At 36.8% G+C, this 25,636-nt stretch overlaps 2 protein-coding genes across 3 annotated transcripts in view; one reads left to right on the forward strand and one right to left on the reverse strand.

The window, feature by feature from the left end:
* LOC101891351 (C-1-tetrahydrofolate synthase, cytoplasmic) overlaps positions 1–10,614 on the forward strand; it is a 27,330-nt gene extending 16,716 nt beyond the window's left edge. The window contains exons 1-10 of one of the 2 annotated variants that reach the window (XM_005183649.4): positions 720–753; positions 842–910; positions 979–1,186; positions 4,747–5,106; positions 5,198–5,309; positions 5,550–5,639; positions 8,282–8,417; positions 8,489–8,662; positions 8,728–9,879; positions 9,945–10,614. In XM_005183649.4, coding sequence (XP_005183706.2) covers positions 4,795–5,106; positions 5,198–5,309; positions 5,550–5,639; positions 8,282–8,417; positions 8,489–8,662; positions 8,728–9,879; positions 9,945–10,473 — 2,505 coding nt within the window. In that variant the 5' untranslated portion in view covers positions 720–753; positions 842–910; positions 979–1,186; positions 4,747–4,794 and the 3' untranslated portion in view covers positions 10,474–10,614. Of the gene's footprint in view, positions 1–719; positions 754–841; positions 911–978; positions 1,187–4,746; positions 5,107–5,197; positions 5,310–5,549; positions 5,640–8,281; positions 8,418–8,488; positions 8,663–8,727; positions 9,880–9,944 lie in introns of those variants that run through there. The other variant, XM_011294286.3, reaches the window with a different exon arrangement.
* LOC101892674 (cadherin-23) lies at positions 10,519–25,595 on the reverse strand. The gene is given in 30 exon segments (XM_020036783.2): positions 10,519–10,794; positions 10,875–11,443; positions 11,614–11,922; positions 11,983–12,272; positions 12,325–12,435; positions 12,493–12,619; positions 13,629–13,720; positions 13,995–14,122; positions 14,197–14,452; positions 14,520–14,616; positions 14,672–14,787; positions 16,472–16,672; positions 16,741–16,876; positions 16,933–17,089; positions 17,143–17,203; positions 17,295–17,408; positions 19,074–19,410; positions 19,464–19,692; positions 19,750–19,943; positions 19,998–20,077; positions 20,080–20,173; positions 21,916–22,095; positions 22,164–22,258; positions 22,319–22,397; positions 22,457–22,637; positions 22,704–22,873; positions 22,940–23,123; positions 24,688–24,775; positions 24,838–24,996; positions 25,412–25,595. Coding segments are annotated over 30 exon segments (5,091 nt in total). The 5' UTR covers positions 25,476–25,595; the 3' UTR covers positions 10,519–10,601.
* Between the last annotated feature and the right edge of the window lie 41 nt (positions 25,596–25,636).

The raw sequence follows: 25,636 nt of genomic DNA on the forward strand, positions 1-25,636 counted from the left end.
GAGTTTCCTCGCTTCATATCCAGCGCACAATGGCCACCCAAATCTCCGGTACTAAAGCGTGTGGACTATTGTATATGGAGTATTTTGGAAAGCAAGGTTGACACTAAAAAATCCCAAGTATCGATCACTCAAACACGGCTCGCCGGGAATGGACCAAATACCGCAAGCCATTCGGGCAGCGTGTGGCGTTTTCATTGGCCGTTGAAGGTCATAATTCGTGCCAACGGTGACCAATTCGAACAAATCTAAACTTATTCCAAATTTGATGCTATTCCGACATTATTGCTTTCATTCATAAATTAAAAGAAATAAAAATTATGGCGTTTGACTTTGGTGAGGTTTTATCTCACCCTGAACATATGCAATATTCATGCAAAATCTAAAACTGGCGAAAGCGAATATGTTTGATTTCAGTAATTTACCAATTTCCCTCGTATATATTTTTTGTGGGTCTGCTGATATTTTCCAGTTGACTTCATCTTCGAACCTTATCAAAGAAATTTTCTTGTATCACTGTCGTCTTCATAGGCAAATGTTGTTGATTTTGTATTTAAGTGTGTATTATAGTACGTACATACCTTTTCTCACTGACCCTAAGAATATTGAAAACAAAAATATGAAATAAAATTGATAATCGTTTTGTATGGCAGATGATACCACCTTGGACTGCTATAGCCAAGTCAAATGAGAATGCTATATTTTGCAAATTCGAAACATTTAAATTGAGTTTCGTTCGTACAGTGTTAGACATTGGTTGTTGGTTTCGGTTAAAAATTATTAAGACGTTTATTAAATAAATAATATAATTTTTTTTTCAAATTGATATATTTTTCATAAATAGGGACTTTGAGCCAAAACCTGTTGAAAATATGTCGCAGGCCAAATTAATATCCGGTACCCAAGTGGCCAAGTGAGTGTTTGTTGGAGAATAATGTGGAATTTTGGTGAAAGTTTATTTGCATTTTATCAATATTCTAGTGAAATTCGCGAATCTTTGAAACAAAAAGTCGCGGATATCAAAAAGATTTGCCCGACTTTAATCCCGGTCTGTGCATGTCCAAGTTGGTGGTCGTGAAGATTCCAATGTCTATATTCGCATGAAAATCAAGGCTGCCAAAGAATTGGCATTGAAGCCCAACATTTACAATTGCCCAGAACTACCACCGAAATCGAACTACTTGACAAGGTAAGCAATAAACAATTATGCAATGCAAATTCAGTTAATAGATGCATGAAGCTTTATGTTTCTATGTGTGTGAGTAAATTAGTTTATTAAATCTAGCAACAGTTCTAATTTGTATAAAACTGCAAGCGGATTATGGATGACAAAGTAAATTAATGACTATTTTTATATTAATTAGTATTTTTTGCTTGAACTTGACCCTACGACAATAATATAGAGGTTATATTTCTGATCTGCGGAAAATTTATGGAATTGACGATGTTAAATTTAGAAGTATTAAAAACAAATATTTTATATTAGACATTTTATTAACATTTCTCACCGAATAGATGCAATTTTTATAAAAATATCCCCAAGAATTGGAACACATAATTTTCACATTAATTTCGGCGGGGCCGAACTTTTAATACCCTCCGCCAACAAACATTTGTATATAAAAGTATTTGAATTCAAACGTGTTCCACTTCAAACTACAAATACCAGTAAGATGATGCTGTTAAACTTTTCAAAAAAACATTAAGTGGGTTAGGCCGTTATGTAGGAGGAACGGGAACCTCAATAGACATATATATCTTCTTAAATACCAATTTGAAACAATTTTATGGGTAAATGTGACTAGATTATTAAAATACCAAATATCGTAGTATCGTTATATATACATTATAGGAGTTAGAACCCATTATGAACTACAAACACCAATTTTTAGACAAATCCCAGGAAAATGTGCAAAAGTCATTAAAATACCGAATATCGGGAGGTACCGTTATATGGAGGATATACAAAAACGTTGAACTATATATAATGTTTCGCCACGGAAGCTAGAACTCATTATGACCTACAAACTCCAATTTTTAGACAAATCCGTGAAAAATGTGGGCGGATCACCGAAATACCGAATATCAGGAGGTACCGTTATATGGCGGCTATACCAAAACCTCCTGTTGGAATGTCAAAGGTCTGCGGCCAAATGTTTGCGTGCCCAAGGCTTTAATACACCCTCCAAAATATTTTCGCGACAATATTCGGCATTTATTCTGATGCCAGGGTCGACTAATACGAGCGGAGAGCGACCATTGGCTGTTATGGCGGCCCACACCATCACAATGGCCGGCGCTTGAGTTCTGGTGGCCAACCGAAGGTGCACATTTTCAGCTGTTTACAAACTGCTGGAAAACGAATGTTTCCTCATTGGAGAAAACCAAATTCGGCAGTTCACCACTTTCGGCCACTTACTTCTTTTAAGTCTATTTTCTTTCAATTGCGGTGTAAGTTCTTGCACTTTTTGGACCTATATATCTCATTTTCAATACCAACCTTCCTAGACTCAATACAAATTATTCTGCCAAATTTTGAAGCTCTACGTGAAATAATCGTGTATCGTTAATTTAACAGACAGACGGACATCGTTAGATCGACTTAGAATTTTATGCTGACTATGAATATATATACTTTATGGGGCCTATGGCGAATAGTTGGAGATGTTACAAACGGAATGAGAAGGTTAATATACCCTCCTTTTCAAGGTGAATGGTATAACAAAATGTAGAGCTTTTTACCCTCCACCATACTTTGGAGAGTATATGAATTTTGTCATTCAGCTTGAAACTTCTCGAAATACTCATATTAGACCAAAAAAGTATATATACAGGGTGAGGTGAAAAAACTGCAACCAACTTGAGACTGGTGCAATTCCAAGCCACTCGTCCGACAGCTGTTCAAATTATTCCAGTGACTGGCCATTATATTTTTTACAAGCGTACAAAAGCATTTTGGTGAGAATTTTCCAGAAAAAAAAGTTATTCGTGATGGAATTCAAGCGTGATAGTGTAATTTCTTTATATTTGGCTGTAAAACCAAAAGTGGTTATCGTTAGAGCACTCCAGCATTTACATGTGAATAAATCTTTTGTGTCTCCAACCATCGCTCGTTACCGTGATACTGGTAGCGTAGCCCGACGTCAAGGAAGTGGACGGAAGAAAACAGCAACATCAGCAGAAATGGTTCGAAAAGTAAAGAAGCGACTTGACCGAAACCCGCGTCGCAGTGGCCGAAAAATGGCTCGTGAGCTGAACACATCGCATTATTCAATTCGGCAAATATTGAAAAATGAGCTCGGGGGTAAAGCAATTGAAATTCCAAAAAGTGCAAGAACTTATACCACAACGGAAAGAAAATAGACTTAAAAGAACTAAAGAGTTGCTTCGCTTGGCCGAAAGTGGTGAACTGCCGAATTTGGTTTTCTCCGATGAGAAAACATTCGTTATCCAGCAGTTTGTAAACAAACAAAATGATCGTGTTTACTTGCCAAAGAGGTCAACTGAAAATGTGCACCTTCGGTTGGCCACCAGACCTCAAACGCCGGCCATGGTGATGGTGTGGGCGGCCATAACAGTCGATGGTCGCTCTCCGCTCGTATTAATCGACCGTGGCATCAGAATATTGTCGCGAAAATATTCTGGATAGTGTATTAATGCCTTGGGCACGCAAACATTTTGGCCGCAGACCTTGGAAATTCCAACAGGACTCAGCACGCGCCACCCAAGAATGGTTACAAAATGAGGTTCCTCGTTTCATTTCATTTTGGCCACCAAAATCTCCGGATACCAATCCGTTGGACTATTACGTCTGGAGTATTTTGGAAAGCAAGGTTGGCACTAAGAAATACCAAAGTGTCGATCACCTCAGCAAGCGCTTCGCCGGGAATGGGACAAAACACCGCACAGCAACATTCGGGCAGCGTGTGACGGTTTCATTCGACGTTTGATTCGTGCCAAAGGTGACCAATTCGAACAAATCTAAACTTATTCTAAAATCTGATGCTATTTCCAACATTTCTTGCTTTGATTAAATTAAATTTAAAAAAATGTAAAAATTATGGCGGCCGACTTTGTTGCATTTTTTTATCTCACCCTGATATATCTCAAACTATTGGCTTTTCTTTGTATATAAACAAGACTATATAAGGACTTCAAAATGTTTGTCCTACGAATCCGAAACTCCCTTGGAGCTTTGATCTACAGAGGAGTACTATAAAGGCCATAACCCAGACAGGATATTGTACTGTAAAATTATAAGAACATTTGCAGCGAATTAGGAAAAAGTGCTTATTTTTTTCCAGAAACAAATCTGAGTTTTTATAAACCAAAGTTGATGCTATTCATCACTCACAATAAAATTAGATCTAGAATAAATCTTCTTTCGTCGATTTTCCCAAAAAAATGAAGTATAAAGGGATATTTTGATTTGGATTGGAAACTTCTTAAACTAACAGTAAGGAGACACATAATTTTCACTTGTAGTACACAATTTTTTTCTTATAAACAATTCCTGTATTACTTATACATATAGTAGAATCTTTTGAAACTATCTGCCTCAAACGATATTTTATGCTACATTCCGAGGTGCCAATAATTAAAATCACTCCCATGATTTTTATTATTGGCGCCCAATCGAACGTATGCATTTATAATCTTATTATTATATATTAAATATATTTATATAGTCGTAAGGGTCCTAATAAAATGCATATTTTAACTCAATAATTCCATGCCTTCCCCATGTAGATCAACTCACTTAACAATGATCCGAATATTCATGGCATTATTGTACAAATGCCACTTGATTGTGACACCAAGATCGATTCTCACAAAATCACCGATGCTGTACATCCGGACAAAGACGTCGATGGTTTGCATACCATGAACGAGGGACGTGTATCAATTGGTGACTTGAGTGGTTTCATGCCTTGCACCCCATGGGGTTGTATTGAGCTGATCAAAAGATCTGGTATCCAGATGGCTGGTGCTAATGCCGTTGTATTGGGTCGCAGTAAAATTGTTGGTACCCCAGCTGCTGAGCTCTTGAAATGGCATAACGCCACAGTGACTGTGTGTCATTCTAAAACTAAAAATATTGAAGCAATTGTAAGTAGTAATGGAAAAAAGAGAGTGTGGGAGGGAGATAAAGAGAAAGAGAGAGAAAATAATAATTAAATGGCAACATATTTTGTTTTAGTGTCGCACAGCTGATATTTTGGTTGTTGGCATTGGTGTAGCCGAAATGGTCAAATGTTCCTGGATCAAACCCGGTGCCGTCGTCATCGATTGCGGTATTAATGTGAAGCCTGGTAAGAAGCAAAAACCCTAAACTATAAAATACTGTTTACATCTCACGACTTCTGAAAAAGAGAGGGAAAACACTGGCATCATTAACACAGCAGCTAATGTTATCAATAACCGATAGTATTGTTGCCTAGTGTGTTGAACCCTCCGATAAGGAAGGTCAAATTTAGTTAATGTTTTTTTTTCGATTTAAAAATATTTTTACGTTAAACAAATTATTTACGTCATTTTACTATTTATTCTAGATCCAACCAAAAAAAGTGGCACACGCTTGGTAGGTGATGTTGATTTTGAAGAAGCTAAACTGGTTGCTTCAGCTATAACTCCCGTTCCTGGTAAGTGATCATGTTTTATTCGATTTTCGTTATTGTTATTACTTATGAGAACAATGTGCATAAATAATAGGGTAGGATTTTGGGATGTTTTTATTTCAAAATAGTCAGTTTATTTCAACAACGTTTGGGTTGTCGGAATTTCAAATTATCTTTTTAAATAATCGAATTGTTAATTCTGTTACTCAGTTCCTGAACCAAGTCTACCAGTTTTTTCGGTTATCGTAGTAACATTTTTGGAAGACATTGGAACAAAGCATTTATTGGTAAACTATGCCCGTACCTTTTTCAGGCATAATTCGAAACTATTTTACTGTAATTCGTAAAGTTTTGTAATTCTAGAATTCTATTTGTTGTCGAAACACTTTAATTGAAATTTTACAATTTCATTTACAATTCGAACCAATTCAATTGTTTTTCGGAATATCTATATGTATAAAAGAATAGTGAAATAACTGACTGACTGATCTAGAATCAACGTCCAGACGAAACGGCTGAAGCTAGAATTTTACCCAAGGGCCAGTTTTGTTGCATAGGCTGGATTTTTGGGAATTCGGTACGAAAACTGCTAAAATGTACTAAAAGTTAATGCTTTGTGTTGGACAGACGAAACGAGCTAGAATTCTGAAAAAGAAAAAAAATGTGGAAAAAAGAGACAATGATGGATTGTAGGATATATGTACCAAAGGGTTCTAACTTTAAGCCTACTTCTCAAATGGTACTTTTGGTATTATGTGAATGGATAGGTCTAAAAACTCATCAAGGTTGGAAAATAGTTATAAACATGAAAGTGGGTTGGAAAATGTGTACTAAGTGAGCGAACTGTACTAAATGGTACCAAATTTGGCACAGTTAGAATTAAGGTGAACAGATGAAGCTAGAACTTTAACATTTTCTATTGGGGTGTCCGTTGCTAGTTGGTTTGTGATAAAGAGCCTGTTTTAGAAATGAGTACTACAACAAGTGCACGAAAAGTACTGAATAGTACTATATTTGGTACAATTTGGGAAGCAAATTGAGTTTAGGGGCTATGCTCGGATCATTTTGAAAATTTTACCGCAGGTGGGTATTTTTAACCTGATTAAGGGAAAGAAATTTTTTCTAGGTGAAAATACCCGGTTTTTTGAACCAAAAGTTCAGATACAACATCCGGTTTTTATCCGGTTCTACAAAACTGAGAAAAACAAAAAATAACTTTACCTTAATCAGGTTAATAAGAACTACACGTTTCAGGCCAATCCGAACATAGCCCCTAAACTCAACTTAAGCATAATTTGGTATTGATTGAAAGGATAGCGCTGGCAATGGAAGTGGTTTCGAAAATGTGTACTATTATTGTATGAAAAGTACTAACCGGTACTATATTTGGTATTAGGTGAAGAGATAAAATTCTGAAATTTTATATTTAGATTACTGATGGTTTCTGTGTTTAAAATTTGGCAGTGGTTTGGAAATGCGTCATATATTTATACAAAAAGTGCTAATTGGTACTAAATTTGGTATTGAGTGAATATATAGAGGTGGAATCCCGAAATGTATTGTATGTATTATAATTGTTCGAAAAGAACTAAATGCTACTAAGTTTTGTATTGGGGGGAGAGATAGAGCTGAAACAGAATGACAAACTTAATATGACCTCCATTTTCTGGCGGAAGGTATAAAAATATTATCTTATGACGGTTAAGAGATTGGAATGACAAAATGTTCTAAAAAACGATTTCACATTCGATTTGACTGAGACATGTCATCTTAGTAATGAGTAATGTGGTGTGAATAGTTTATCAAAATACCGAATATCAGTGGGTACATTATATGGCGGCTATAGGAAAACATGGACCTCGATATTGAATATTCTGCCACTGGAGCGAAAACCCATTATGACCTACATATACCAATTTTAAGACAAATCTGTGAAAAATTTGGCAAAAATAATCAAAATACCGAATGTCGGGAGGTACCGTTAAATGTGGACTATACGAAAATATGGACCTATACATACAATTATCATGCCCCACATATAACAACTTTTAGACAAAACCGCAAGAAAAGGTGACGAAAAACATCAAAATACCGAATATCGGAAAGTACCGTTATGTGGCGGCTATAGCAAAACGTGTTCCGATATATCTCATTTTCAATACCAACCATCCTAGACACAAAACAAATTGTTCTGCCAAATTAAAGCTCTACGTCAAATAATGTGGGCTGTATCGTGATTTCAACAGACAGACAGGGAGGCGGATATTGTTAAATATACTTAAAATTTTATGGTGATCATGAATATACACATTTTATGGTGTCTACGACGAATATTTAGGGATGTTACAAACGGAATGACAAAGTTAATATACCCTCCTTCTCAAGGTAAAAATATAGCAATTTTCTTATTGAGGGGTTTGAATAACTTATCTCCAAAGGCAAATTTCCACTCCCCAAAAATCATTTGGCCTCAGCTTAATCAGTTCGGTTTCCACTTTTGGTGGCGTAAAAGTACGGTTGCATTATAAAACCCTTCTTGAAGAAGTTCCCATGCCCTACAACTTCATAATTATGAGGTGTAATAATTTTTCAGTTCTCTCCCAAATACATTTACGCCATAAGCATCCTCCTTTCTAACATATGTATAAATCCGTATCAAATTCCAGGTGGTGTTGGTCCCATGACTGTGGCCATGCTGATGGAAAACACGGTGCGTTCGGCCACAAAGGCTGCTTTCAATTTGTTGAAGAAATCATGGGAATTGGCTCCACTTACCCTGAGACCAGCCAGGCCAGTACCAAGGTGCATATTTTTCTTAATTCATACTCAATTAAAACTTTTAATTATTTAAATAAAATGATCTATACTTCCAGCGACATTGTAATTGCCCGTTCTCAGACTCCCAAGGATATATCCATGTTGGCCAAGGAAATTGGTCTACTTGGTAATGAAGTATCTTTATATGGCAACAAGAAAGCTAAGATTGCTCTCAGTGTTATGGATCGTTTGAAGTCCAGAGGTGATGGTAACTATGTTGTTGTTGCTGGGTAAGTTTAAAGAATCAAATTAATTAGATCCAAATCAATTAAATTAATGTCTTGTTTTCTTGCAGCATCACTCCCACGCCATTGGGTGAGGGTAAAAGTACCACCCTCATCGGTTTGGTGCAAGCCCTGTGCGCCCACAAACAAAAGAATGCTGTTGCCTGTATGCGTCAACCATCACAGGGTCCCACATTTGGTATCAAAGGTGGTGCTGCCGGTGGTGGCTATGCCCAAGTTATACCTATGGAAGAATTCAATTTGCATTTAACTGGTGACATACATGCCGTCACTGCTGCCAACAATTTGCTTGCCGCCCAATTAGACACCCGTATCTTCCATGAAAATACTCAAAAAGATCAGGCTCTGTATGATCGTTTGGTTCCTCGCATTAAGGGAGATAGGAAATTCTCCAAAATCCAATTGAGACGCCTTCAGAGATTGGGTATCAACAAAACCGATCCCGACTCCTTGACCCCTGAGGAAATGGGTAAATTTGCCCGTTTGGATATTGATCCAGCTACCATTATGTGGGAACGTGTTGTGGATATTAACGATAGATATTTGAGACAGATTACTGTGGGACAATCGCCAACGGAAAAAGGATTTACACGCACTGCTTCTTTCTCCATCTCGGTGGCCAGTGAAATTATGGCTGTCTTGGCTTTGGCCCAAAATATGGAAGATATGAAGACCAGATTATCCAAAATGGTTGTGGCTTTCGATCGTAAAGGTAATCCAGTGACAGCTGATGATTTGGGTGTAACTGGTGCTTTAACGGTCCTGCTCAAGGATGCCTTGGAACCCAATTTAATGCAAACTCTTGAGGGTACTCCAGTTTTGGTACATGCCGGACCATTTGCCAATATCGCACATGGTTGTTCATCGATTGTGGCTGATGAAATTGCCTTGAAATTGGTGGGCAGTGAAGGTTTTGTTTGTACCGAAGCTGGTTTCGGTTCTGACATTGGCATGGAAAAATTCTGCAATATTAAATGTCGTTCATCGGGCCGTAATCCAAATGCTGTGGTCTTAGTTGCCACCGTAAGAGCTTTGAAAATGCATGGCGGTGGTGCCCCAGTTACACCTGGTGCTCCTCTTAATAAACAATACACCGAGGAGAATTTGGAATTGTTAGAAAAAGGCCTGCCCAATTTGTTGCAACACATTTCCAATGGTTGCTCCTTTGGTTTGCCAGTTATTGTGGCCATTAATCGTCATAGGTGAGATGCGATTTTCATTTTGTTTTGAAAAAAGTTTAAATGGTTTGAAATTTATTTCTTTACAGCTCGGATACCGATGCTGAACATGAGTTAATTAAATCCGCCGCCGTCAAGGCTGGTGCCTTTACTGCCGTTGTTTGTTCCCACTGGAGTGATGGCGGTGCTGGAGCCTCTGAATTGGCCGATGCTGTTATCAAAGCTTGTGAAAATTCCAAAAACTTTAAATTACTGTACGACAGCAAAATGTCTTTGCTGGATAAAATGAATACTATTGCCCAGAAAATGTATGGTGCAGCTAAGGTTGAGTTGACAGAAACTGCTCAAAAGGATTTGGAGAAGTTGACAAATGCCGGCTTTGGCCAATTGCCTATTTGTATGTCAAAGACATCCGGTTCTCTTACCGGAGATGCATCAGTAAAGGGAGCTCCTAAAGGCTTTACTTTGACCGTCAATAGTATGTACGTGTCTGCGGGAGCTGGTTTTGTTGTAGCTATGTGTGGAGAAATATCGAAAATGCCTGGCTTACCCACTCGTCCCTGTATCTATGATATTGACTTGAATACCGAAACTGGAGAAATTGAGGGATTGTTCTAAAATGTAAAGGAAGGCGACAATTTTATATATTTTAAATATAAATGCATGTAATTTTATAATGTAACTGACAATTTTGTATAACTGTATATATATAAATTTTGTATATGATTTTTTATGGTGTAATAAAGTTAATAACGTTTAGATGTATTCGTTTCTTTGTTGGACATTTTATCCACCGTAAAAAAATCGTTGTTAAGAATTTTATGTTCAAAATTTGGTGTAATCTTCGGTTCAATATTTTTCATATTATTCATTTCGAATAGAGGATCATCGTGAAGGCCCTCAAATTCATCGTCATCATCATCCGAGTCGGAATCAGAGCTGAAAATAAACATGAATATAAGCCAACTTGTTAATATAGGAAATATATGTTTGAAATGCATTTATATTATTTATAATACCTTAATTCATTATCGTAGACACCCCTCGGAACAATAGTTTCATTTGTTTGCTTTTGAAAAATGGGATTAGATCCCTGCACCGAAAATATATTAGCCGTTGGTCCAGCAATTCGATTTAGATTCGATGCAATTGAACCGAATTCTACGGGCTCAAATGCCTTTAGTTGTCTCTTCAAGCTACGAATTTTAACAATGTAAAGTATAACCATTGTTAGGGAAATTAGACCAAGTGTGGTAGATAGACCAACTAGTCCCGTGATTAACCAATTACTAACAAGCGGTGAATCTTTTTCAGCTTCCAGGTGAGGTATATCGTTCAGTATTAGATTGTAAGTTTGTAGGGTATTTTGTAGTCGTGATATGAATGCCAAATCGTTGGATTTCTTTTTTATTTCATAAGCATCGACAGCTTCATTGTTATGTATAAAGTGGGCTTTTACTTCAGTTATAAATCCCCCGGTGGCATTGCTTGATTGTCGTGCATTTTGTGATCGGGCATTGGTAACATCCTCAATGGAATCGATATTACAAATATCATAGCCATATAAATTTTGTAATTCATCTCGGAGCTAGAAAAAGAAATAAAAATTCTTATCATTAGGTCTCATATAAATATACATCTATAACCCTTTAGACAACCATATCGGATTTTTTTCCAGACCAGACCAAGGACTAAACACTAACAGCCTCGTGAACTCGCTTTTCCATTAAAATAAGCCAAATCCACTTTTCTACTTACAAATTTCTCCTGTCTCCGTATCACTTGAATGTCTGTGAGGAAGACAAATTTAACACGATTACTCTCGGAGACAATGAACATTTTCACTGCTGTAATATCGCGATGATCCATTAAATCTGTGGCAATTACATTAAACATCATATAACCTTCCATGTTAGTTGGTACATAAGATATAAGGCTAATCTCTCCGGTTTCCGGGTCTAAGGTTAACAAATCTGTTAAATTTTTAACAACATTCGTCAAATGGTTTTCGTATGAGGCGGGATCAATTTCATAAGTTATTCTATCTTCTAAATCGGGATCATCTGCCTAAAATTGAGTTAAGATTGATTATACAACAAAGTTTTCGAATGAAAATTTTCAATTTACCTTTAAATGCAAAATTGTCTTTCCCATTGAATCTTTGGATGTTAAACCGCCTGCATAGAGTCTCTGTGGAAACTTTGGAGCATTGTCATTGACATCGATGACATGGACAGTAACCTCCAGTGTATAATTAATACTATTCGGATTGCTTATCAAACCATTCTCATTGTTTGTCACTTTTATGAGTATTTTAAGTTCATCTGTCACCTCTCGATCTAAGGACGTTTTTAATTTCAGTTGCCTTGTTAGAGGATTCAAATCAAACAATTGAGCACTTTCGTTGTAAAAAGTTTCTATAAAAAGGAAATTGTTAGATTGGATTTAAAATACAAGTGTGAAGTTTACCATCAACAAAATAATATAACCGATACAATTCCTCAGAATCATCCAAGCCCTCATTTTTTGGATCATGAGCTTCGGGTATGTAACGTTCTTCCAGCAAACCGGTGGAATTTTCTACAATTTAAAAATGTTAATGATATTTATTGTTATTATGCCAGAATTCCCACTTACCGGTGAAACTTGTATCAAAAGTAGTTTGAAGAAACATGGGATTGCCTAACATGTCAACGAACACAATTTTTAGATTTTTCAGTATAGCTGATGTACTACCACCACCATCAATTGCCCTTAAGTTTACCTGAAAACAAGTAAGCAAAGGCTATAGTAGAGCGGGACCGACAACACTACAATATGTTAGAAGCTCCCTTATGTCCAAAGCCATTTTGGAAGATTTCGCTTTCTAAATGATGCCATAGAGCACTGCCCAGATATTACCCTTAGCTTCGTGACCAGGGACATTTGCCCAATATTTACGCACTTCGTCGTGCTGTTAGTTGTTGTGTTCCATCCAAAATGTTAGACTTCTTCCCCGTTCCGTCCAGCCTTAAGGTGGGAATACATAAAGCGCTTATTTGGCTGACTTAACCACCCTTATGGTTGCGATGACTATCTCATACATAATCAGATCTCTATCGGGCGTAAATAAAGAATAGTCTCCAAAGCCTTAGTTAGTATAGTCCCCATTGTTCTGCTGATGTCTAAGCAACATATTCTTTGGACTTTCTGCAAAATATGGGTTTTGCATGTTTTATCCCTTCTCCGTAACTAGACTACTGAACCATGTTAGAATAGGTCTAAATACGGTTCTGTAAAACCCGTGAATAAATTTTGGATTTACTCTGCATCTTGAACCTATTGTCATTTTACCGATTGACCAGCATATGGGAGCTTCGTTTGCTCTTTTCAGATAAGTTTTTTTATTTAGGATAACTCCTATGTATTTGACTTAACTGGAGATATCAATTGTCTTATTCAAGAAGACTGGTGCATCTAGGTACCCATTTTACATTTAGTCCCCATGGTCTGGCCCATTTGTAAGCTATCTTCAGGACTGATTTGGCCCTTCTGCACAGAAAATTTGCATTATATCCTCTCAGAAGTCCTATAGCATCGTCTGCGTAATAGACAGGTTGAAATATCTTATTTGTTCCTAATAATTACTTCGTGTAACCTGCAGCTTATATATCTATACCTCAGCAAGTGGCTTATTCAGTTCCGCAGGAATATGTTCACCTCATGTAGAGCGGTTTCCACAGATCTACATTTAACATGTTCTTAATCATGGTATCAACTGTCCGTTTACTTACCAAGTATATTCCAGCTGCCATTACATTTTTCACATAGAGACTGTAAGAATTACGGGATTCCTTTGATAGATGAAAGTATTGATCATGGCCAACTGTAAACCACAGAAATAATTTTTTTTTAACCATTTGGCTTGTTTTTTCCAAATTGAGCAATTTTAAATAATTAGCATTATAACTCTTCAACGATAAATTGCAAAATGTTTGCAAATATTCTATTTTCCGTATTTGCAAACATTCTGCAAATTATCGTTGCAAAGTTGTTTTGAAATTTTTAATTGAACAATGTGATAGGCATATAGATTGTGATAGACAATTATCAACAAACGCTATTAATTAATAATGAATGACCTATACCCCATAACTCACCATCACTGCTGATTTCAAAATGCACATCACCATATTCTCCACCATCGGGATCATAGACTTGAAATTGCTTCAAACGTGTGCTGCAATCTGCTTCGTAAAGTGGACGTAATGGTTCTTGAAGGGAATAACTATCAGAGAAAATAATATTTTGTGGTATATCGATTTTAAGACGTAAGATAAATTATCATCAAATCTTACTTACCACACTCTTATCGATTTTTGTTGAATGGGATATTGTATAACCGGAATATGAAAATTATATGGTTTTACATTGACTTTATACGTTGCCACGTTTTTCAATTTCGGTAAACCATTGTCCGATGCTTCGATTTCCAGACTCCAAATTCCATAAAAACCTTTGAGAGCCTTTCCACATCTTAATTTTCCAATACGATTGTTTACAGTGGACATGGTAAAAAGTTCTTCAAAAGATGATAAATTCGGATTGTTTTCCATAACTTGAAGAAGAACATAAATCGGCATCAAGAACATAATATATAGAAGTAAAATAAAAGGGTAGATTACCTGTTTTGATTGATAGTATTCGGTAGAACAATTCAGAATTTCTTGTATTTTCCTCATCTCTATCCAAAGCAATGAAATCTACTTTAGATAATGTATTCTGAAACATAATTTAAATATAAAGTCAGATCAAACGAAAATCTGTTCTGTCTTACCTCATCATCAGCTTCAGAGAATTCGAAAATTATTTGCTTTGGATCTGGCATTACTGGGGCATTATCATTGATATCCAACAGAGTAACATTGAGAAATGTGGATCGTTGATTAACAGCTACAAAATAATAAAAATTATAAAATCGGATCTAAACACATGTATCACCCATTTAATAAGTTTTCTTAAAATTAAGACTCAAGACAATTAATAACGTACGCCGATAACAGTTCGGTTAGGCCAGAAATTCGCGATATAAAAACCATAGAAATAAACATAGCATTAAAAGATTTTTCCTTAAACCGTAATTTTCCAAAGTACATAGCTATAATTTTTAACCATAGACAAAAGATGTTAACATTACAATCGATATTCACATACGTGGTCAGATCATTCCAAAAAAAAAAAAATATATATCTTTTCATTTCTTTTTTTCATAAAACAAGAATCCAGCCCCAGAACAAACTAACCCTACAAGTTGTTACAAAACCTCATCCAAATTGCCTAGACTCATTAGACTATGCTTACGATAAAAAACTTATATTCCTCCTATACCATCCGATCCCTCCCACAAACCACAAGTGGCAATTGTTAGAGCACTCCAGCATTTAAATGTGAATAAATCTTTTGTGTCTCGTACCATCGCTCGTTACCGTGTACTGGTAGCGTAGCTCGACGTCAAGGAACTGAACGGAAGAAAACAGCAACATCAGCAGAAATGGTTCGAAAAGTAAAGAAGCGACTTAATCGAAACCCACGTCGCAGTGGCCGAAAAATGGATCGTGAGCTGAATATTCCATTCAGCAAATATTGAAAAATGAGCTCGGGGTAAAGCCATTGAACTTCCAAAACGTGCAAGAACTTACACCGCAACAGAAAGAAAATAGACTCAAAAGAGCTAAAGAGATGCTTCGCTTGGTTGAAAGTGGAGAACTGCAGAATTTGGTTTTCTCCGATGAACATTCGTTGTCCAGCAGTTTGTAAACAAACAAATTGATCGTGTTTAGAGGTCAGCTGAAAATGTGCACCTTTGGTTGGCCACCAGAACTCAAGCGTCGGCCATGGTGCCGCCATAACAATCAATGGTCGCTCTCCACTCGTATTAATCGACCGTGGCATCAGAATAAATGCCGAATATTATCGCGAAAATATTCTGGAGGGTGTATTAAAGCCTTGGGCACGCAAACATTTTGGCTGCAGAGCTTGGACATTCCAATAGGACCATCGCACTCAGCACGCGCCACACAAGAATGGTTACAAAATTAGGTTCCTCGCTTTATTTCCAGCGTACAATGACCACCAAAATTTCCGGATACCAATCCTTTGGACTATAGTGTCTGGAGTATATTGGAAAGCAAGGTTTGCACTAAAAAATACCAAAGTGTCGATCACCTCAACCAAGCGCTTCGCCGGGAATGGGCCAAAATACCGCCGAGCATCATTCGGGCAGCGTGTGACGGCTTCATTGGCCGTTTAAAGACCATAATTCGTGCATAAGGTGACCAATTCGAACAAATCTAAACTTATTCTAAAATTTTATGCTATTTCCGACCTTCTTTGCTTTCATTCAATAAAGTTTATAAAAAAATGTAAAAATTATGGCGTTTGACTTTGTTGCAGTTTTTTATCTCGCCCTATAAAATGCAAATTAAAATAGTCCCACACAAGAATAGTAGAAGAATATTCATCATCGTACACAAGCAGCATTGTGATTGGTGGAAACAGAGATTTGGTATCTTTAATATAAAGTAGTAACCTATCCGCTCGTTAGTTTCATGTTTTCAATTTGGGATCCCCTACTTACGTCCATTGACAGCATTTAAGAAATTAAAATTATCCTTAATATCAATGGGCACATAATGATATGTAGTTCCAATGTCACGATCCAAAATGTAGCCATTGCGCAAATTGACATATACTTCTCCGGTCGTAATATTTATTTGAAAAAGATTATGCAAATTTGTAAAGGCACTGTTAATGGCATATTCCAAAGTATTGTGTGGAACTGAAATTATATGAATTGAGTATCAAATATTTACATATATACTTTTTTCAATCTGACTCAAAACTCACTGTCTCGATCATTGTCGTAAGCCTTTATTTGTCCCACATATTGGCCGGTAGTTGCATTTTCCCAAATCGACACTTGTTGTTCGAAAATATCTATTTGGGGTACCTGATTATTGATATCTATTATGGAAATATTAAACTGAAGTTGAAACAAAGTTAGAAAAAAATAAACATCTTTTTGATTTTCAAATTTACCCTTCCCGTTGTTGTATGCACCGTATCCGAGATTATTACTTCATATTCCAAGTGATATATTTTCGGAACATCACATTGTATTATTCCGGCAATTCGTAGTAAACCCGTTGTCTCATTTATGCTGATAAGCCCTAGCAAGGTGAGATTTCCTATGGGCCTACAAAAATCATTCTTATAATCGTTAATATTAATATATTACTTGTTTTGTACCTCAAAGCAAATGTTATTTCATTATTTCCTGGACCATCGATATCAAAGGCTTCAATGGTTCCTAAAATATACAAATTTGTGTAATTATTGATAAGATATTCGTTTTGAATTATAGTTAGTATTCAGAGAATGTAGTTAGATAATAAACTTACCAACTGTGTTCATAATATCCCCCATTTCTGTTACATAGCGTCGTTCATCCAAGGTTCCTATTGCAAACTGAGGTGGATTGTCGTTAAGATCATCCACTCGTATTGTCAAAACAGCTGTAAAACGTATACTTTATAGGAATTATAGCTTAAGGAATCATACATTCGTACATGATCCTTATGAGTAATAAGTTCTCGGATCACAAACTACCGACAAGTTTGTATATTTATAAAAATATGCTCTATATGAAATAGCCAAAATATTTTCTCTGTTCCAGAACATGCAAGAAACTATGAGATTCTGCAGTTTTTTTGATATCTTTTGAAAAATAATTAATAATAGCAAATTTTTGTAGTTCTGGAACAAAGCAAGAATATAATAATAAGCCATGGTTATAAGTAAGGCACAGCCATAATGCCTTGCTGGAAGCTCTAGTTAAACTCTCCAGATGGGCACGCTGCAATGTACTTGGCGTAAACACATCAAAAACAGAGCTCGTATTTTCACAAGGAAGCGGAAAATCCTAGACTTGTCGCTACCAATATTTGATGGTGTTATCCTAAGCCTTTCTTCGGAAGCCAAATACCTCGGTACCATCCAAGACCAGAAACTAAGCTGGAAGAGGAACATCAATCCGCACTAGACACCCTACTGAATTTAAGACCGTTAGGTGTATTTGTAGAGAAACAAGCTGCTATGTGTGCCCTGCTGCTCAATGAACTGAGACAATGACGGAGTCAGCCCTTTGGACACTCCGTCATTCTCAAGTATGTGGGAAGCATAGTAAATCAGGCTATTGCTAGGGATTATATGCCACCTAGGCACAGTTTTGAACCACTTGTTATTCATATACCTAACAGAGACATCTGGATCCGCGACACTTCACCTTTTAACGGTATAGCTGTCTATATTGATGGATAGTGGAACTGGAGCTGGGGTCTATTGTGAAAGTCTAAGTATCCAACAATTCTTCAAACTGAACAACGCCTGTGGCGTTTTTCAGGCAGAAATCTTTGCTGTCAGGAAGGTCATAGAGCTGCTGGCAAATAGAATCAATGAACTGGATGGACCGGACAGGACTTTATATGTCGATAGTCAAGCGCCCTGAAGGCTCTAAATTCATTGACAATCAAATCTATGGTAGTTCTGGAATCAGGAATGCCCAGAAAAAGGTTAAATCGTTTGTCAAACTCTGTTGGGTAATGACTCGGCTGATGAATTGGCCAGACGCGGATCTGAGTCAGTAGATCTAGAGATTGAGAGCTCAGTGAAGCCACCCTTATCTCACTTCTTCCAAGTACTGCATAAGCATTATCTTGGGAGATTTCAACAGAACTGGCTAACTGGAAGGGAATGTAATGTCTTCAAGACGATTTGGCCGTTGAACTCCGAAAGGAGATTAAGGTCACTTATATCCATGACGAAGCTTGAAGCTTGTGGTGGGCCTAAGTACAGTACACTGCAACATAAAGGCCATGACATCCAACGACACTGAATACTGCAGGCTTTGTCAGGACGAGGAAGAAACTGAGACGGCGGAGCATTTACTCTGCCACTACCAAACTCTTATAGGAGTGAAACAGAGGGTACTGGGGAAACCAATTCTGCCAGACTTGTCCTCCCTCTCCGACATCGAGCCAGCAGTCATTCTTCAGTTAGCCAGAAGACTAAAATGGCTAAAGACGACACGTTGATACACCGTGGATGCACATGTTTATGTATGTTTATTTGACATGAGGTTACCTTCCTAATGATGCCAAGCAACAAATCGCTGTTCTTACCTGTTGAAGAATTCTCACCAAACTCCTGATGCATATCTCTAACACGAATGGTTACAAATATTGTGTCATATTTTTCATAGTCTACTTCCTGTGGAAATTCGGGATTGATTTTCAAGTGACCATATACCAAATTCGGAGTCACCTCTACTCCTTCGATAATAAAACATTCACTAAAAAGTGAACTCGCAACCTCTTGGCCACCTTTTGTGGCATACGACATAGACCAAAGAATATCAAATTGTAAATTTGCCGTAGTATCTGGATCTCTTGCTTCGATTTTATCCGTAATTAATTTAAGAGGTCGAGAATTTTCCGTAACATTTATTATAAGTCGTGGCTGAAAAGAGATAACTTTAATGCTATTTTGCATAATTATTTTTCTACACCCACCATTCTTAATTCGGGAGTTTCATCATTAACATCTAAAATTTTAATTTGCAGCTGAGTATAGGAAGTATGAAGACTTTTCTCAAAGGCTGTTATCAAAGTATCTTTGGCTTGAATCTGTAAAATCATCAATGATTGACGTTCATAGTCAAAGACGTTACTCTTATTTATTGTTATCCAACCAGTATGAGGATCGATGACAATGCCTTCAATGTTGCCAACCAATGAATGTCTGCAAAAGAAAGTTTGCTAGAAAAAGATAACACAAAAAACCAATAGCAATACCCACACAACTTCATCGTTTACATCCCGATCTGTTGCCTGAATTTGCATTATATTTGTACCATTAGCAACATTTTCATATAACTCAATTTCAAATGCATCCGACTGAAATATTGGCCATTCATCGTTCCAATTTAGTAATTCAATGCGAAGAGATATTTCGTCCGTGTGATCTGGATTTTCCACCTCTTTTGCTAATATCTGAGGAAATATTTAGTGAAGACTTGAAAATCTTTTAAAAACGTGTCTACTTACCTTTAGTTGAAATGATCTCCAGTCTACGTTTTCATAATCCAATTTATCTGCCTGTGTTACGGATAGAGAAAAATCAGTTTTTGGTAGCCACTATTCGGTATCATTGCAAAGGCGTTGGAGTGTTGAATTGTCCCGTTATCGTTCAAGAAGTAGATATTATAGGAAGCATTGGTACCCTATAAATAAAGAGTTTAACATATACATATTAGATGGATGTAAGTCGGTTTCATATGTCTTTCTTAAAAAGGAAAACTTAAAAAAAATTAATAAGGCATACATTACAAAAATAGAACATCCTTTAAAAAATGACCAAAAACTGACTAAGACAGTGTTACCCTGAAAAAAAAGTATGAGTCATGGAGGAAGTGAATAAAAACAGTTACAATAATCCATGCCAGTTGGTGCTTTTCCACCATCCGGCAACAATTTTCCTGGTTAAGATTAACGTTAAAACCAGAGCTCCGATTATCGATCTCGAAGAGTACGAGTTCTACAAGAAGTTTATTCTCCACTCTTTTTATACCCTCCACCATTCTATGGAGTTTCCTCCTCGTTCCGACAGAGCCTGCACTATTCGGTGTCGTCGCCCCCACTTTGAAGTCATGGCCCTTATGTTGCAGTGACCTGTAATTAGGTCCACCATATGCTTTAGGTCAGATTTCGTCAAGGAGATGAGTGACGTTGATCACTGACCATATTTTTTTGGAGATATTACAGGGGATGTAATCAGTTCTGATTAAATCTCCCAAGGTAGTGTTTATGTAATACTTGGAAGAAGTGACACAATGGTGGCTTCACCGAGCTATCGATCTTTAGATCTACTGACACAGATCCGCATCTGGCCAATTCATCTGCTGATTCATTGCCGAATATGTTACAATGACCCGGGAACCCAACAAAGTTTGACAGACGTTTTAAACTTTTCCAAAGAATATCTGCATTCTAGAACAGCCATAGATTTGAGTGTAACAGAATTAAGATCCTTCAAGGCCGCCTGACTATCGACATATATCGTCACCGGTCCGGTCCGTTCAGTTCATTGATTCTGTTTTCCAAGAGCTTCATGGCTTTTGCTATAAGCAAAGACTTCTGCCTGAAAAACGTCGCAGTCGTTGTTTAATTAAGAGGATCTCCGGATATTCAAGCTTTCACAGAAGACTCCAGCTCAGCGTGCCACTTTCCATCTTTGAACCATCAGTATAGACAGCTACACCGTTAAAAGATGGTGTGTTCCAGATCCAGATGTCCCTGTTTGGTATATGGATGTCCAGTGATTCGAAACTTTGCCTGGGTGATATATAATCACTGTTTATAGCCCTACATAAGTTAGTATCGGCCGAACAACTAATTCATATAACCATTTGATTACATGTGGCTTAAGTCCCCAACTCTTCCCTATAGTGTTTCTGCAAGAATAGAGTCGCTTGCTCCTCGATGTTCCTTTTCCAATTGAAGAATGTTACTACGATAACCGTTTTTCTTTTATGATATCGGCTCAAATTGTAGAACTAGAAGATTGTGGCAGTTTCTGGAATAGAACATATATGTACACAAAAGAGCATCCTTTGTCTGGCCATCCATTATTTTAGGTATAAACTAACACGGCCTTCGCCACGCCCAATACGCTTTCGGATAAAATTTTAAACCATTTGCACAAATACTGGGAGCGACCTGAGGGAAGGACTTTCGGTAGGATTTTTTAATCGAGCTACTTCTAATTTTAGTCCCATCTGACCAAACGACTGGTAATGCTAACTAGAACTGGAGATCGCGGGCGTCTTAAGCTCTTCATTCTCTCTTATTAACCCCTTTATTTACGTTGGACTTAAGAAGGCTATTTTTAAGTGAGATTCGAGATGGAAGACGTCTCAAGGTCTATAAAAGTCGAGAGATAAATGGAAATTGCAGTCTTACTCACCAAATCCATATCCTCTATAAAAAATTTTTCCAAAGGCAATGTTAGGTATTTCCCCTCCAATATTTGTACAGTCTGCGGTTGCAGTGTTATTTCTGGTCTATGATCGTTTATATCCTGGACAATTAATATTGTGGAATTGCAAATGACCCATGTTGCATTGTCGCATTTATAGGCACACGTCTAAAACAATTTCATTGAACATACCAAATTTTAATTAAAATATGAAATACACATAACTTATTACTCACATAAAAACTAAATATCTGTTGATTCAAAACATCACGATCAATTGGTCTAACATGTAAAATTCCGGACGTAACATTAATGGAAACAATGTTAGAATCTGCAAATACAAGATAAAGGAAATAATTCTTAACGATTTTTGGAAAACTTTTGAACTCACAGTCTTCTTCAAATTCCAAACGATAACAAATGGGTTTGTTAATTCCAGTATCACCATCGATGGCCTTCAAGGTAAAAATCTATAAAGTGAAACTTTTTGTATAATCAAGATTAAAATTGTAATTCCACACCAAATTACCTGCTCCGACTTTTCATCAAATGTTGCAGTTGTTAAAGGTTTCACCCAAATTGGATCTCTATTTGGCAGATCAATAACTTCAAGTATTGCAAATATATCTCCGGTGTTGTTATTGGCATCATAAACTTTTACATCCAAATTGTATAAGGCCTTCTCTTCATAGTGTAAATCTTGTAAAATTCTGAAATATTATTTAAAGTCCAAATTGATATTCATTCAAGCTTAGTCTCCTCATGTTGATACCCACTTTAATTTGTAGTGTTTTTCATAGGTTGTAGTTTCACCAAACTCTATGAATGTGAACAAAGGTTGCAGACTTAAGTCAGTTGCCACCTCAATGTGAATATTGTTACGATCCATACCGTCAGGGTCATACACAGAGAAAATGCATTCCGTAAGATAATTAGAATGGAGTTCCTAAGAAAATAAATAATTTGTAAAACAAATCTTCTCTCACATATTTATTTTGAATGTGATTTTTACCTCAACTCGACATGGTGATGGTCCATATGTTACGGTGGGGTTATTGTCGAATATGTTTTCCAGCGTTACAAAAATGCTCTGCTCCACGGGATTCACAATATTTGGGTCTTTAAGATAAACTTGAAAAAAATATATCCGCTGTAGAGGATTTTCGTAATCTTGGCGCTTTTCGATCGTTATATACCTATTGGAGATTATGAAACAAATTAAATTTAGTCACTGCAAGCTTACAAAAAGTTTTCTTTAATGTGAATTTTTGGGGTGTAATATAAATGATAAAGAGCAAACGACATATTCATAGGTATGACGTCTATGGTTAAGTAAGGTTAGGTTAAAGGTTGCGCGGTTGTATAAACAACCACTCCACTCTGAGACCTTTTGGTCCATTGTGTTCATCCTAATTTAAGAAGATGGGAGAATGGAATACAAAGAAGAGAAAAGAAATGAATAGCGGATAGTGAAGTAGTGAGATTCTGAATAAAGAGTAGAGAAGTCAGTAGGTTTGCATCCACGGTGTATCAGCGTGTCGTCGTTAGCCATTTTAGTCTTCTGGCTAACTGAAGAATTACTGCTGGCTCGATGTCGGAAAGGGAGGACAAGTCTGGCAGAATTTGCTTACCCAGTAGCCTCTGTCTCACTCCTATAAGAGTTTGGCAGTGGCAGAGTAAGTGCTCCATCGTCTCAGTTTCTTCCTCGTCCTGACAAAGCCTGTAGTATTCAGTGTCGTCACACCCCATTTGGATGTCATGGTCTTTATGTTGCAGTGTCCTCTACTTAGGCCCACCACAAGCTTCAAGTCCAGCTTCGTCATGGATATGAGTGACCTTGATCTCCTTTCGGAGTTCACCGGCCAAATCTTTTTGGAGACATTACATCCCCTGCCAGTTAGCCAGTTCTGTTGAAATTTCCCAAGATAATAATTATACAGTACTTGGAAGAAGTCACATAAGGGTGGCTTCACTGAGCTCTTAATCTCTAGATCTACTGACTCAGATCGCGTCTAGCCAATTTATCGGCCGATTCATTGCAAGATATATTACCGTGACCAGGGACCCAAGAGGGTTTGACAAACAATTTAACCTTTTCCAGATCATTCCTGCATTCCGGAACTGCCATAGATTTGATTGGAAATGAATTTAGAGCCTTCAGGGCTGCTTGAGTATCGACATATATAGACCGGTCCGTCCAGTTCATTGATTCTATTTGCCAGCAGCTCTATGACCTTCCTGATTTTTGCCTGAAAAACGCTACAGTCGTTGTTCAGTTTGAAGAATCGTTGGATACTTAGAGTTTCACAGTAGACCCCAGCTCCCGTTCCACTTTTCTTCTTTGACCCATCAGTATGGACAGTTATACCGTTAAAAGTTGGAGTGTCGCGGGTCCAGATGTCTCTTTTAGGTATATGGATATCAAGTAATTCAAAGCTGTACCTAGTGATATATAATCGCTAGCTATAGCCTGATTTCCTATGCTTTCCACATACTTAAGAATGATGGAGTGTCCAAAGGGCTGACTCCGCCAATGTTCCTCTACTAATACTTACGACTTCTTTGATTTCGTCGCTAACTTGCCGACAAATTTCGTCAATTACTGTAATTACAAACATTTTAATTATACCGACCTTTGTCAGTAACTCAAAAATTGATTTAGAGAACTTCACTACAGATCATGGTGTAGTACATATGTAACATTCTTAAACCTCACATGAATTCTCGGAGTCAACTAAAATTAATATTAACTGATCTTACCATTCATTATCTGTAAAATTTATATGGGCTCCCAATAGACTGTTGTCACCAATGTCAAAAGCGCCCAGCATTGGTGTTCCATCGGTACCTTGAATGTTACTTAAAATTAAAACATCAACACAATAAAACACGCCGTAATCTTTATCTTACCATTGTAGTTTATTTTAGCCAATTTATATGGAACAGGCAGTTCTTCCTTAACATTAATTTTTTGTACACTTGCTGTAGAGTTATGGGCAGTTATCCAAGAAATGCCATCGGTATTTGCATTTAGAAAATACGGTTCCATCCATTCATTTTGTGTTGAGACTGCTGACACAAAGGGTTAAAAAAGTGTATCATTATTTATTTTTCAAATTTCAAAGCAATAAAGTGAACCGAAATTTTGATACCCTCCAACATCAGAAATAGAACCCAGTATTGTCGGGATGGAACATTAGTGTTTTCGAAAATGTTAAGAGATATCGAAAATGTTAAACAGCAAAACTAGCACACAGCAAATCTCTCACTTCCATGCACACTAAGAATTGAATAAGTGTTCTTCCCATTGGATTTCATTTTTTTAATTTGTTCCCTCAGGAAAGATCCGGGATAGTTACACAGAATTAAGGGTGTAAAATAATGAGAGTTTTTAAGCTCAAAACTTAATTTTTCATTCGATAAACCGTTTTTGTTCATTTGGTTATTAGGGTTAAGGCTTTTATAAAATCCCACTTTCACATACCATTATTTAAAACTGCAATTAACAATATGTTTATAACATAAATAAAGTTTTGAAATGTAATCATTTTTTCCAATTACATAAGTAAAATTGATTTTACATAAGAGTTTAGATTTTTAAAATATTTTTTTTTTATTAATATTCCACTTTTTATTGATGTTTAAACTTTGTAAATTTGTATGAAATGTAACTTAGATGACAAATATTTTCATACTGAAGCCTCAAAAC

Source organism: Musca domestica, unplaced genomic scaffold (genome assembly GCF_030504385.1).
Source record: "Musca domestica strain aabys unplaced genomic scaffold, Musca_domestica.polishedcontigs.V.1.1 39, whole genome shotgun sequence".
NCBI lineage: Eukaryota > Metazoa > Arthropoda > Insecta > Diptera > Muscidae > Musca > Musca domestica.